The sequence below is a fragment of the Podarcis pityusensis genome (assembly GCF_964106645.2).
Source record: "Podarcis pityusensis genome assembly, chromosome: 4".
NCBI lineage: Eukaryota > Metazoa > Chordata > Lepidosauria > Squamata > Lacertidae > Podarcis > Podarcis pityusensis.
This window is the reverse complement of record NC_138027.1, coordinates 12,371,964-12,385,234: the sequence shown is the minus strand read 5'-3', so window position 1 is coordinate 12,385,234 and position 13,271 is coordinate 12,371,964. Positions and strand designations below refer to the sequence as shown.

The 13,271-nt window shown below is 43.4% G+C and overlaps 1 protein-coding gene across 1 annotated transcript; it reads left to right on the top strand.

The window, feature by feature from the left end:
• Positions 1-357: 357 nt before the first annotated feature.
• On the top strand, positions 358-11,995 carry PRCP (prolylcarboxypeptidase). The gene is made up of 8 exons (XM_081002266.1): positions 358-515; positions 1,713-1,814; positions 2,498-2,679; positions 3,476-3,633; positions 4,839-5,011; positions 7,425-7,589; positions 9,675-9,862; positions 10,604-11,995. The coding sequence occupies exons 1-8, from the start codon at positions 462-464 to the stop codon at positions 10,812-10,814; spliced, it is 1,233 nt and encodes a 410-aa protein (XP_080858392.1). The 5' UTR covers positions 358-461; the 3' UTR covers positions 10,815-11,995.
• The last annotated feature ends 1,276 nt before the right edge of the window (positions 11,996-13,271 follow it).

The following is a 13,271-nucleotide window of genomic DNA, read 5'->3' as shown; positions in this document are numbered from 1 at the left end:
GTTTCTACTGTGATAGGTTCTGCATGTCTGAATAGCACATGAGCCAGTTGGTGTAGTGGTTACGGTGTCAGACTAGGACCAGGGAGACCAGGATTCAAATCCCCACTCAGCCATGAAGTTCACTGGGTAACCTAGGGCCAGTCACACTCTGCCTAACCTACCTCACAGGGTTATTTTCAGGATAAAATGAGAAGGAGAGCTATGTCTGCCACCTTGAGCTCCTTGTGGGGGAAAGGTGCGGTATGAAATGTAATAAATAAATAGCTTGTGAATCTCATTACTCGGAGAGTTGCAGATAGAATGGTCTAAAATTAGGAAATTCCTTATTTTACCTGCTTTCCATATCATGAGCTCCGTTCTGTCTGTTGCTGCAGATCGACCACTTTGGTTTTTCTGAAGATGGCACATTCAGGCAACGCTACCTCATTGCAGACCAGCACTGGAAGAGAAATATCGGGTCGATGCTCTTCTATACTGGCAATGAAGGAGATATCACCTGGTTTGCCAATAATACGGTAAGGGAGATTCTGGGATTCTAGGTAGGAACTCTCTTGCCATTTATTATCTGTACAGCTCTTAGAAGAGGGTCGGCATTCTGATTTCTTACATATATTTCAGCATTGCAGAATAATAATGGAAATGACTGGATAATCCCAGGAGCCAAAAATATTACATTTGTATTATTTAAAGAACTTTGTTCTAGATGACTTGGAAGTGGTGACAAATCTTGCTGCTGCAAAAATATATAAAGCAAAAAACAGGGGGAAAAATACTGCTCTATCAGTTTCAGAATGGTAGAACAGAAAATGTCTAACAGAACAATCCTAACTATAGGAAGCTGAGAAAAGTTGCTTGAAATATACGAGCGTAAATTTTGCTTATATCACCCTTTTTGCCAGCATATGCTCACACTGGTTGCCAGGTCATGTGACTGATCTGAATGGAGTTAGGCTCCATTGCAAGGCACCCTGCCCAGTTCTGCCCACCCCACTGGAATGTCCATTTTTTCCAGGGCTTATGCCAACATAATGTCCACTGGTCTCAGCTCAGGCAGAGCTTACCCTGGCTGATCTGGGACAAGGGAGTTAGGCTGGTATTTTTCCAGCTGAGCTGGGATGTGGTACTTTTGCCAGCATAGCCTTGGTGTGCTGGGAATTAACTAACTGAGCCAGAAATCCACTGGATCCCAACTTGCTTGTCCTGACTGCTCTTGAGTTTTCTTTGCTCCCTAAATTAACGTTACAGAAGAGTAATCAGTAATATGAACTTCATTTGAGACCAACAACCTACTACCTGGTATTGCTCATGAATTCTGAGAATATGCCCCCCTCCCCCCCAAAACCCCCAGTGCTTAAATTCAGGACAGTTTTCAAAGGCTCAGTTTTCATGTTGATTCAAAAGGGCATCTGAGTGTATCCAAACATAGGCGGAAGCTTGGTCCTTGATCTCAGGAACCATTATGCAAAATTTGGGTATCATATCTTAAGAGATTTCCAAATGCATAGTGAACAAACAGCTTTACAAAATATATAGTAGATTAATTGGAATGATAAATTTCAGAATATACAACCTTACAACTCTTTTGCTTTATAGTAATTATATATGCATAGGATGTTCTATAACTCAAACTTATGTTTAAATGGTTTCGTGGTTGGCAGTTTGTAAATAGACAACATTAATTCTGCTGGGTTTTTCTCTTTACTTCCTTCCAGGGTCTTATGTGGAACATAGCGGAAGAGCTTGATGCCATATTGGTATTTGCTGAACACCGATACTATGGAGAGTCTCTGCCCTTTGGAAACAAATCATTCAGTGTAAGTAACCCCTTGCATTCAGGTTAGTCATTGGTTCAATAGAGAATTTAGAATTTTAGAGGACAACCAGAATGGGAGATACGGGTGAGGTAATAGAAAAAACCATAAGCAATTTATATGTAAATAAGAGAGCTCTGGAGCAATTGCAAAATGGAAATTTGAGGTATAGGGATGAGTTGTTTCAGCAAGGGGTAGCCAGTTAAATACAGCTAAAAGTCAGTGTCTTCCCTCATAGTCCTTCTACACTGGAGGTGACACAGTCTTGCCGTGTGACATTTGCAAGGGTTCCTTTGGTAAAAGTAGACAGGGTTTCACCCACTGTCATAGCTTTACCCTACTATGGCATAATCCCTCCCACAACACACAACTTCGTGGTGCAGTTGTATCACATGTTCATATAGGTGGAGCTTGTGCTACCCAAAGTGGGTGGGAACATCCCAGACACAGTCCTGTTCCTTTGCAGTAGAAACCATGTGGGCTACTGTGCAGTGAGTAGTCAAGTCTGCTGCCATGTGTGGATTCTTCTGTACCTTTTTGCTGAACTCCCACATCATTGTTTCCGGTGCTCTCTCCGTTGAGCCATGTGAGAAATGAATAGCATTTTCACCTCCTGCATTGGGGTAGCAAAGACTAAGAGTCAGTTTTCTGTTGCTAAATGCAAATGTCATGCAATCTTGTTTCAGGATGCCAAGCATCTGAATTACCTGTCTTCAGAGCAAGCTTTGGCTGATTTTGCAGTGCTCATTCAACACCTGAAGCATACTATCCCTGGGACCCAGGACACTCCTGTCATTGCCATAGGGGGATCTTACGGAGGGATGCTTGCTGCATGGTTTCGAATGAAATATCCTCATATAGTAATTGGGTGAGTGCTGTACCAAAAGAGTATCAGAAAATGATCTTGTCTGATAGAAAATTCTGCATATTTCACAGAGAACTAATTGGATTTAAATATCCAATATTCAAACACACACACACACACACACACACACACACACACACACACACAAACTCCTTTATTACCAGAGCAAACTACTTCAGTTTTGGGGGACCAGCAGTTTACAGTGGGCACAGACTCTATCTAAGAAGGGCTAGCTCCAGGGAATGTTAGGCAGGTTGGAGTGGGTCTGGATGAGATGGGGCATGGCACCTGAATTCTCTTGTACTGACTCTGACCAGCTGTTCTTGGTGCTTCAGGAAATTTCCACCTTTAGGAACCAACCCTGTGTTGAAGGCATCAGAAGTATTTGTTGGTGTTTCTGCATCTGCAATAACACCCATTAACTATATTCATCAGATGGCATGCACATCACAACTTAAGACACATTTTAATTTTGTCTCGTGACCTTTCTTCACTACCCTTTCTCCTTTTTTAAAACAGTGCTGTTGCCACTGTCAAGTCCTCACTTTTAAGATTGGCACAATCAAGTCATGGGTTGCAACCCCCATGTTGAAGAACAACAAAGCAACAGCTCTGTGAGGAAGGTTATTAACTGAAGGGGAAAAGCTTACGAAAAACGAGCCAAGATTGAATGGCTTTGGGGGATGATTCAGTTGGCTCACTGCTAGGTTTGGATCCATGGCAAAAGCTCTTGTTGCCACAAGTTCTCAGTTAGATCTCCTTATTCATTAATCTCCTCTTTTTTCCCCTTGGCTCACAGAGCTCTTGCGGCTTCAGCCCCCATCTGGCAGTTCGACAACCTGGTTCCCTGTGGCAGCTTTTATCGTATCGTAACCGAAGATTTCAAAAAGAGTGGGAACTGTTGCTCCGAAAGCATCAGGAACTCCTGGGCAGCCATTGACCGTCTTGCTTCCACAGGTAGGCAGCTCATGAAGAGACTCGTCTAGAGCCTTCTCTAGGCCTTCGATCTCTGCTATGATGTGCTCCTAGCAGTTCTATAAAGCCTGCCTGCCTTGGGGGTGGGGCTGCCCCTGTGGGGCCAACACCAAAGGGGGTCATCCCTTTGGAGGCAGCACTTTGGTGGTGGAATGAGGGCGTGGACCAGCCTCCTTGTAAGATTAATGTTCTTAAGGGGTTTGCAGCATTAAGTGTGTGTTTTTATTAGTTTGGAGAAATTAGTATTGTTTTATGTTTTATGTATTTCATGCTTTTTTTTATATTGCAACTTTAGTTTGGGAACCACCCTGAGACCTATGGGTGTGGGTGGTATACAGATTTAATAAACAACATCCAGGCTACCACTTCATTCACTCTCCAGAGATTGCACTTTCCTTTATTCCCTTCCTTCGCACATACCTCACACATTATAATGACCAGGTACTTTCTTCCCAGCTTGGCTTTAAGAAGCACAAATGCTGGGGTTGGTGGGAGTTGTCATCCGTAGCCAATTGGGGCACAAGCAGTATCCAGTAGATGCTCATGATGCTGCCCAAATACATTTCACACACACATTTTTTGCTTGTGTAATCCCTGCTGGAAGTGGCCATAGGATCTCACTCAGGGCTCTCCCGAGATGTTAAGAGCCTCCTTTCTGCACTCTTTGTACTGACAGTGGGGAGGAGCCATATCTAGATGTTCAGAGGCTCCTCTATCTAGCACTCATAGCTCACCTCACTAACCCTAATCGATGCCCACCCAGGTTTTCTGCCAGGGTGAAATGTGGCCTTGAACCCGGGTAATGCCTCTTGCTTCCCTGAAGAGGGTTGTGTTGTGTGACTTTTGTATGGCTTGAATGTAACCTCCTGGAAAGAGTTGCATTTGTTCCTCTGCCCACTTTCTGTCTCTGGCCTCACCCACCAATATTAGTGCAGCCCCCAGGAAGTTGGCAGTGAGGAAATTTGCCCCTTGAGCTAAAAAAAGGTTTCCCACTCAGTATAGAAGTTCAGTTGCCAACATCTCCAGTTTTTAAAAAAAGACTCCTGGATCGGAGAACTTGGAAAAGACCCCAAGAAGAGCCACTGCCCAGAGAGGAGAAAAAACTGGACTAGAGGAAGCAATGGTTTGACTTGGCATAAGGCAGCTTAATATGTGTTAACTGAATCTCTGTATATTTTTCTTTCCAGAGGAAGGCTTGCATTGGCTTTCGTGTACATTTCGCCTGTGTAGCCCACTGAAAACTGTGACAGATGCTGCTGCTTTCAAAGGATGGCTAAGTGAGACTTGGGTTAATTTGGCAATGGTTGACTACCCATATAAGGCTGACTTCTTGCAACCTCTCCCTGCCTGGCCTATTAAGGTAACTGAACAAAGGCATCTTTTCATTTGCTCCCCATCCCCTCTTTTAGCCAACACTTTTTAAAGACTCTAGGAGGTCAAACATGAATAAACAGCAGTGACACAAAATGCCCAAGGATTCCGTAATAAGAGAATTCTAAGCATAATTTGGTTGATCGCACAACCTCCAGATGATTTTCCTTTATTGATGAGGTTGTAGTTCAATAATAACTGAACACTAAATGGATTTTTATTCTGCCTCTTGGCTCCACAGTGGTACTCCCAAGGTAGCAAATAATTTCAGTTAAAAACATCAGTGTGCAAAAGCAGCCAGCACATTAGGCATCAGACATAAATTGTGGCTTTCAGCATTGTGAGTTGTTTCTAAACAATTGATTTTAATTGATGCCTGAAGATAGAGGAGATGAATATTTTTTAATAAGGGGGTTAGCAGAATTTCTAGTGCCAAGATGTGATGCAACCTAAGCAGGGAGAGGGGAGCACCCCTGCCCAAACACACACACCACAGAAGAGCAAAAGGAGTGAGCTACAAGCTAGTAGTTGAAAGCAGTAGCTTTATTGTAGGGGACGTGTATTCTTAAGTGAGCTGGGTTTCCTATGGCACATAGCAGCAAAAGGCTTCCAGAAGGACCTATGGTCATAGTTCAGGTACCACTACCAAGAAGGCCCTGCTCTTTGTACCTGCCAAGTCTACCTCCAGTGGAGCAGTGACACAATTACCTCCCCTAAAGATCCAAGTGCATGAACACATTTTTATGGGCAGAGGTGACTCTTCAGGTACCTAAAAGTCCAGTGAGGACACAGATTGGTGGGAAGATGCTGCAATGGTCACATCCCAGAGATTCTTCAAGCCCAGTCTAGGATTTTGGGACAGTTTAATGGCCTTTTATTGGGGGGAGGGAGATGAGGGAAGATACGTGGAAATCCAGGTTTGGTAAAACTTTGAAACCAAGTTTGTTTTGTTTGTTACTGCTTGCTTTAGAGGGTTTTTTTATGGCTAGAAGCCATTTAGGGAGGAGGCGGCTTTCTTTGAGAGCCTTTTGACAAGGCACTTCAGTTCCCCAACACCTAAAACCAAGAGATTTCCTTCTCTTTTGTTGCAAAACATTTTTTTAAAAGGGAAAAATGTATGCAGCCTCTCTGGGTGGCATAAGCTGTTCCAGTTTCCTCCCTTCCTTTCTTTTCAAAGAGGGGGGGGGGACTTCAGTGACAAAACTAATGTGATTATCCTGAGTGAGACTTAGAGGTGTATTGAGAGCTTAGGGGAAAGAATCCGTTCGAACAGTTGAATGTATCTGCTTAATCCTCCTCTGTAATGGGGCCCATGGTCCTCTGGGGGAAGTGCAGGCTTTCCCTCTTTTCCCCAAACCTACCCCCTTTCCCCGCTGCCCTTCATAAAAGGTTGCCGCCTCTTAAAGCTGGTCTTTAACTTCCGTATGGCACATCTGTGCTAGTAAAGGAGTTTTCAGGAATCCTTGGTCTTCCAGCCGAGAAGCTGCTCAGTAGGCTGGAAAAGGCTAGAAGTCGTCTTAATAAGTGATTAACTCCCCCCACCCCTTTACCCTTCGCTCAGTGAACCAGCTCCTGCCAAGAACTGAATACCGAAGCTGTTGGAACTCTCCCCCTCCTCCCCTCGCACCTTACTAAGCCACCAGATCATCAGTGTCTCAAAGTAATGTAAAACAGATTGTTACCTTATCCTCGGCCTGTTTGCAGTAGCATCCACAGTTATGCTGCAAAGAAGCCATCTTAAACTAGAATGAATCTTCTTGGAGAGACCAAACAGCTCAGGAGGAGCTGCACCTAACAACATAAGAGGCTGCTTGATCCGGTCTAGCATCCTGCCCTCACAGTGGCCAGCCACACACCTATGGGAAGCTCGCAAGCAGGATCTGAGCATGACAGTTCTCTCCCCATTTAGAATTCCCAGGAACCTGTATTCAGTAACGTACTGCCTTCAACCGTAGATGATTTCCCTCTGTGAAAATCATTTGGGGTTAGTAAGCTTAAACTCTCAAAGTTGGCTAACCTGTGACTTCTCTAGATGTTGCTGGACTTTCAACTCCCATCAGCCCTGGCCAAGGGATAATGGGAAATGAAGTCCAGCAACATTTTGAGGGCCACAGTTTCCTCACCCCTGCTTTTATTAAAGTATAATGAAGGAAATCCTCTTGCAGCAGATCCGTGGTAATGATTTTGTTTATTGGTAGAATAACAAATGTTTTGGCCACGCCAAGATTCAAAGTTAATTTGCTGATCTGTAGTTTAGAGGTTGCTTATCTGCTATCACTTACCAGAGTGGACAAACTGAGTCTACAGAAAACGCACCCCCTCCTCTCTGCAGGTTTAGTCTGTTGCTGATTTCTTTGCACTCTCTCTTTAAAAAAAACTTCCCCTTTTCTGTCTTTCTGTAGGCAGTTTGTAAATACTTGAGGAATCCCAAACTGCCAGACAAATTGCTGCTGCAAAACATCTTACAGGCAGTAGACGTCTACTATAACTACACGGGACGTGCTTCATGCCTTAATCTAACTCAGACTGCCACAAAAAGCCTTGGGATTCAGGGCTGGTATTATCAGGTATGTATGCAGCATCATTTGCTCTGTGAAACTGTGGCACAAAGTGGGGCTCTTTGCTTGAGACCCATATGTGAATGCAGAATGTCCTATGTTTGATCTCCGGCAGCTACAATTTAAAAAATATAGGATCAGGAAGTCACAGGTAATAGGAAAGATAAGGTTACAGGCGCAACTGGTCTAACCTGGTATGAAACACAATAAAGACCCATCTACGTTTAAGTCCTTTTACAATATGTTCCATTTAATCCTGAGTCATTGGGAAAGGTATATCTACTCATTTCTGTGATCTAATTCATCATATTTAAATGTCTCAATTGTAATATCTTTTAAGTAAACATCAATTCTTTTTGTATTTCCTCTAACCATTCTGCTTTATCTTGTCATATGCAATTAAATTCCAGCTCGGTTTCACTGTCCCGAGTATCCTTAGCTATCATCTCCATTTTCACATTTGAGAGTTCAATTAGCCATTGTGCTTCTATACAAATGGGCATCTATTCTCAACATACATTCTACGGATTTAATGTTCTTCCTAACTGAACGTTCAAATGTGGAAACGGAAGACAGATAAAAACTACTCAATATTGTGAAACCAAGCTGGAATTTGATAGTATATCACAAGATAAAGCACAGTGGTTAGAGAAAATGCAAAACATTTTGGATGTTTTCTTAAAGGATTTAAAAGCTATTAGAATTAAGAAATATCAACATGATTATGGGATTACAGAAATGTGAAAGTAAACCTTTGGTTGAGTCCTTTTAAAAAGCCCATTAGATTTGAAGAACCATGGAGTCTCCATTCTGATCCTCAGAGTAGCAATAGTTACTAGGATACCTCAAATGGGGAGGAATATAACAGAGATAGAGAATGCTTTTTGAGGCATTGCCCCAAATTAAGACAATTGAGGTGTTGGAGGGTTCAACATACTCCCCAGTATTCCTGAAGGAGACTGGTCTAGTAGGCAAAATATCCCTTGAACTGAACATTGATGAGAACTCAGTTCTGAATAAAGGTTTGCCATTTGTGCCCACTCCTAAACACAACTGCGAGGGGCAGAATTGATGGAGAGAAGGTGCAGTCCATCTTTCCTCTACATCTAGCGTAGAAATGGGAGAGGCAGTGTTTTCTACCCTTCCTCTGCCAGCCAAGCAGGCTAGTGAAAAACAAATTGTAATCTGGTAGCTTTTTGGGTGATGGGTATATTTACAATGCCAATTATTTATACAGAACGTGGTTGGGAAGCTAGCACAGCCTTTGGTCCTAGCCTGTGGCCTTCCCTACCCAAGCATGGCAATTAGGATAAAGGGGGAAACTTCAGGGGCAGGTGGCAGGTATGGGGGGGCGGACTAAGCACATTTTTACTTTGACCCCACCCATCTCTGATATGAAGCTCCCAGAAGATTCTCCATGGAGAAATGTTGCTCTTGGGTGGGAAAGGGTTCTTCCTCCATGATGTGATGCTATCAGTCTGCCTGGTGCTTAACAGAGCACAGAAGGCCAGGTAGGTCCCTGCTCCGAAGAGTGTGCCTTCCAAACTGCTGGAGGAGGCAGGGGTAAAACAGGGACACATTATGGAAGTTGCTTTGGTTATACACACCTGAGGGTTGGTGAAAAGCCGCCAAGTTGCGACAGAATGTCTAGTCGTTGAGGTCAAACTAGTTGAACTGGACCTCCTGTAGCCTTGTGAAATATGTCCAGGGAAGACAACAGTGACGTTGGGTAACTTGGAAGAAAAAAGTTTAAAATACCGACCCGGTGTGTGTGTTTACAAATGCAATTTCAAGAAGAGTGCCCATTCCGGATATACACTGAGCCTCAGGAGTTTAGAACAATGAAGCAATAAAAGCTGAATAGTCACACTTTTGTATTGTCCTCATGTTGTACTGTACTGTAAGAAATTGAAGTAGAAAACTCGATTGTTTTAGAAGTGCACTGGCTGCCTTATTTATACAGCAATCTTGATGTACCTGCCTGTTACTTTACAGAGGATCATAAGTTGGTTCATTTCCCCCCCCCCCTTAAAAAAAGGCAGTCTACTTCTCTAAACTAATTTCATTGTTTTCCTCTTCACCCTTCTGCTCTAGGCTTGCACTGAAATGGTGATGCCCATGTGTTCAGATGGCATCAACGACATGTTTGAGCCCGAAAATTGGGACTTGAAAACCTACTCGGATGAATGCTTCAAAACCTGGGGGGTGAGACCTCGTCCTGACTGGATCCCCACTCTCTATGGGGGGAAGAACATCAGTGCTCACAGCAACATCATCTTCAGGTGAGGTGTTGGTGTGTCTGTCAATCATAAGTGGTGGGCATGGCTGGAATGTTAGCTTTGTCACTAGCTGATGGCGTTTGGTGCTTTTCTGGAGCTGCATAGAATTCCTCCTGTGACTGTATTGTGACTCTCTGTCCGCCAACAGGAGCTACTCTAATAACAAACAGCTTCTCTTGTCTACATTTTCCATTTTATGCAAGGTAGTAGTACTTGAATAGTCAGCAAATGATGCAAACCTGATGCCACGCCAGCGGTGGGGATGATAACATAATTGCATATTGGAATTGCATGAGTAAGAGATTTATGTGGTCAGCCTTGCATTCAGTTTGCATAGCTTGCTAAAGGTAGAAATGACTTTTGTGGGAGCAGGTGTCTTAGATGTGCATGCACAGAAGTAAACAGCAGGTGTCAGCTTGAATTTTTGCTGGAATCTTACATTCATGGCCCACTTTTCAGCCAAGATTACTTTCCACAACGGCTTGCAAGTAGAATTGGTGCAAATATACAATATAATCAGGGGCATGTTGGTGTGATGGGGAGAGACACACACACGTGACCTTCGGGACCCCTGACAGTTGCTTTACAGTTGACACCCTGATCCAGTTTCCAGGGTGATAACACAAAACGAGCCTTTCCATTGACCTGCAGAGATTGCTGGGATGGGATGCAAACCTTTTGTTAATTGGGATGTTCCTAACATGCAGATAGATGTTCATTTCTTTCTCCCCTTTTTCCTTCCAGCAATGGTGGGCTCGACCCCTGGTCTGGGGGTGGAGTAACACGGAATATCACGGACACTCTAGTTGCCATAGTGATCCCAGAAGGTGCTCATCACTTGGACCTGCGCTCCAACAGCCCTTACGATCCGGACTCGGTGCTGCAAGCCCGTCTTTTGGAAGTTCACTACATGAGACTTTGGTTGCAGAACTATCGTCGTAATGGTTCGAAGTAACTGAAAGAGCTGGTTTTTGTGGTTTCTGCTTTCTCCTGTCAACGCCGAGGGAGGATCTGCTGGCTGGATGGCTGGCTTCACACAAGTGTTTTCCCCCTCGTTGTTTCATGCCTGCTTTCCTCTTTCTCTTCTAACCAAAGCATCTTATTTGTATAGCAGATGTCTGGCTGTGCAAAGGATCTTTTGAGGTGGCAAACCTAAACCTTGCAGTGTATGGCTCCAGACTGGTGGCTCTTCTTTAATGTTCTTCTGGCACTTCACAATTTTGACAGAGTTCAAATGGCATTGCCGGTGTTTAGGGCCCCGTCCACTCCACCAGGTCTTATGGAAGAAAGCTGCTTTAGAGAAATTTCCCACTGCTCCTGGTTGAGCACTGGAACCCAAACTTGGGAGTGTAGGGTATCTCTGTGGGGGGTTGGGGGGGGAGAGGCTTTCCTTTCTTGTCCCACAAGCATCCCTCGTTTGTGGGAAGCTGACACATAAGTAACTTATAATATCCACTGGGTTTAAAGCTGTATTGTGTAAATTCACAGATGACAAATCAGTGGCTAATAAGGCATTATGGCTCAAAGTTCCTGATCATGGAATTTCTATCTGATTTCCTGTTGCTGGGGATCACAAGAATGACAGAAGGTTGGTGCTTTCAAGAAGCCCCCAAGCAGGGCATGAAAGCATCTCACTGGCTGTGGTTAGAAAACAGGATGCTGAACTAGATGGATCCTTGGCCTGATGCAGCAATGCGCTTGTGTTAAGCTAAACGGTTTATGACATAGGTGTAAATTTTTTCAGGGGCGCTGTTGGGCTCAAGGTCCCCCCCCCCCCCCGGAATTCCCCCAGCAGACAGTGCCAGGCATATTGAATGGCTCACCTGATAGACTCAGTAACAATAGTAGCTGCTGCAGCACAGGACCGCCCCATCTCTGTGTTGTACCACATTTGCCATGACTCTTTGGGGCTTTGTTCCTATCTGCCAGTAATTTTGTTTGTGTGTTTGTTTGCTAAGAATTTATACCCTGCCTTAAACAGGGTGGCTTAGGCTGGCTTCACCTTTTCATTGGACCATGAGAACTGCAAGGCCTCAGTCGGGCCCAACAGATTGCAAAGCTGTTAAGGAAAAAAAGGCCAGATAAGCTATGAGCCTCCATAATATTAAACAAAAATAAAACCTTCAACATATTTTACAGGGATAATAACTGTTTTGTTGCAGTTGGGCGTGAGTGTGTCTTAGTCACCATGAAAAACAACAGGAAAGAGTCTGTGGGATATGAATGACTGTTTTTATTATGGTATCAGTTTTTGTAGGCTAAAGCTTATATATGTGTGTGCGTGTGTTACTGAGTTTTAAATCATAGCAGATTTTACAACAAACAAAACTATAAACAATCATGGTTACTTATTTTAGTCTAACATGAGTCATATGCCATCTTGAGGTTGTTTTGAAGTTAAGATCTTGTGTTCCTGAGCTTAATGACCCTGTAATTGGTTAGGTAAGAAGTTGAGTCGACTGTCTATCCACCCAGTCTGATTCTTCATGTATGCATCTGAGGAAGTAGGTGCTGGCCCATGAAAGCTTATGCCCTCTTAAAATAATTGCAGTTAGTTCATGGTATCAGGGGTGAAAAACCCAGTCTGTGGCACTTTGAAGACTAACACAACTACTCTCCTGTTTCTTTATATGCCATTTAGACCAAAAGAAACAACATCAAACTGCTTAAAAGAGTAGGTATGAGAGAGACTTTTTGTCCGCTAATGTGAACCGGCCAGCTTGAGGCAATATGACAAAGCCTTATCCCTCATCTTAAACTGGCAGATGTTTTAAATGAAGGGATATTCTGGGGTCTAGAGTGGTTGCAACACTGATGTTTTCCTTTGAATTGTGTTCCATTCACTATTCTCAACAATTTTCCATGCATGGATTTGTTATTAGAAGCATAAAGCCCATTCTAATGCTCCCAGTATGGACAAGCACACCTGCAACATTCTGCAGTGGAGACCTGAATGCGGTGGTGGTAGGGATCTACTACTTATTCCTTAAAAAAAAGCACACCGTCAATTTTTGTACTGGTTTTCAGTGTAGCAAGTAACAATTAAAAAAAGGAACAAATAATTCTGCAATAAATAGAAGAACTCTATACACAGAGAGGGTTCTAAACACATGCATATGCACAAAACATTAAAAAGGATATAGGGAATCTAGGTACAATGAGAAAAGAAAATACATTGACCCACACAACAAAAGGGAGGTACAGCAGCTTAGGGTTGAGATAAACAGATCAGAAAGCCAAGTGGCAGCCTGGATGATGTCTCATACATTCTGGTTGCATAGGATAAATAAAAAAGGGCCACCGCATAATCTCATATTTGTTGGATTTTATTGCTCTCCTGCCAAGCCGCCTTCATTGGGTGAGTCGTTCTGGTTGCACCAAATTATAAACTTCACTGCACCATCCTTCCAGA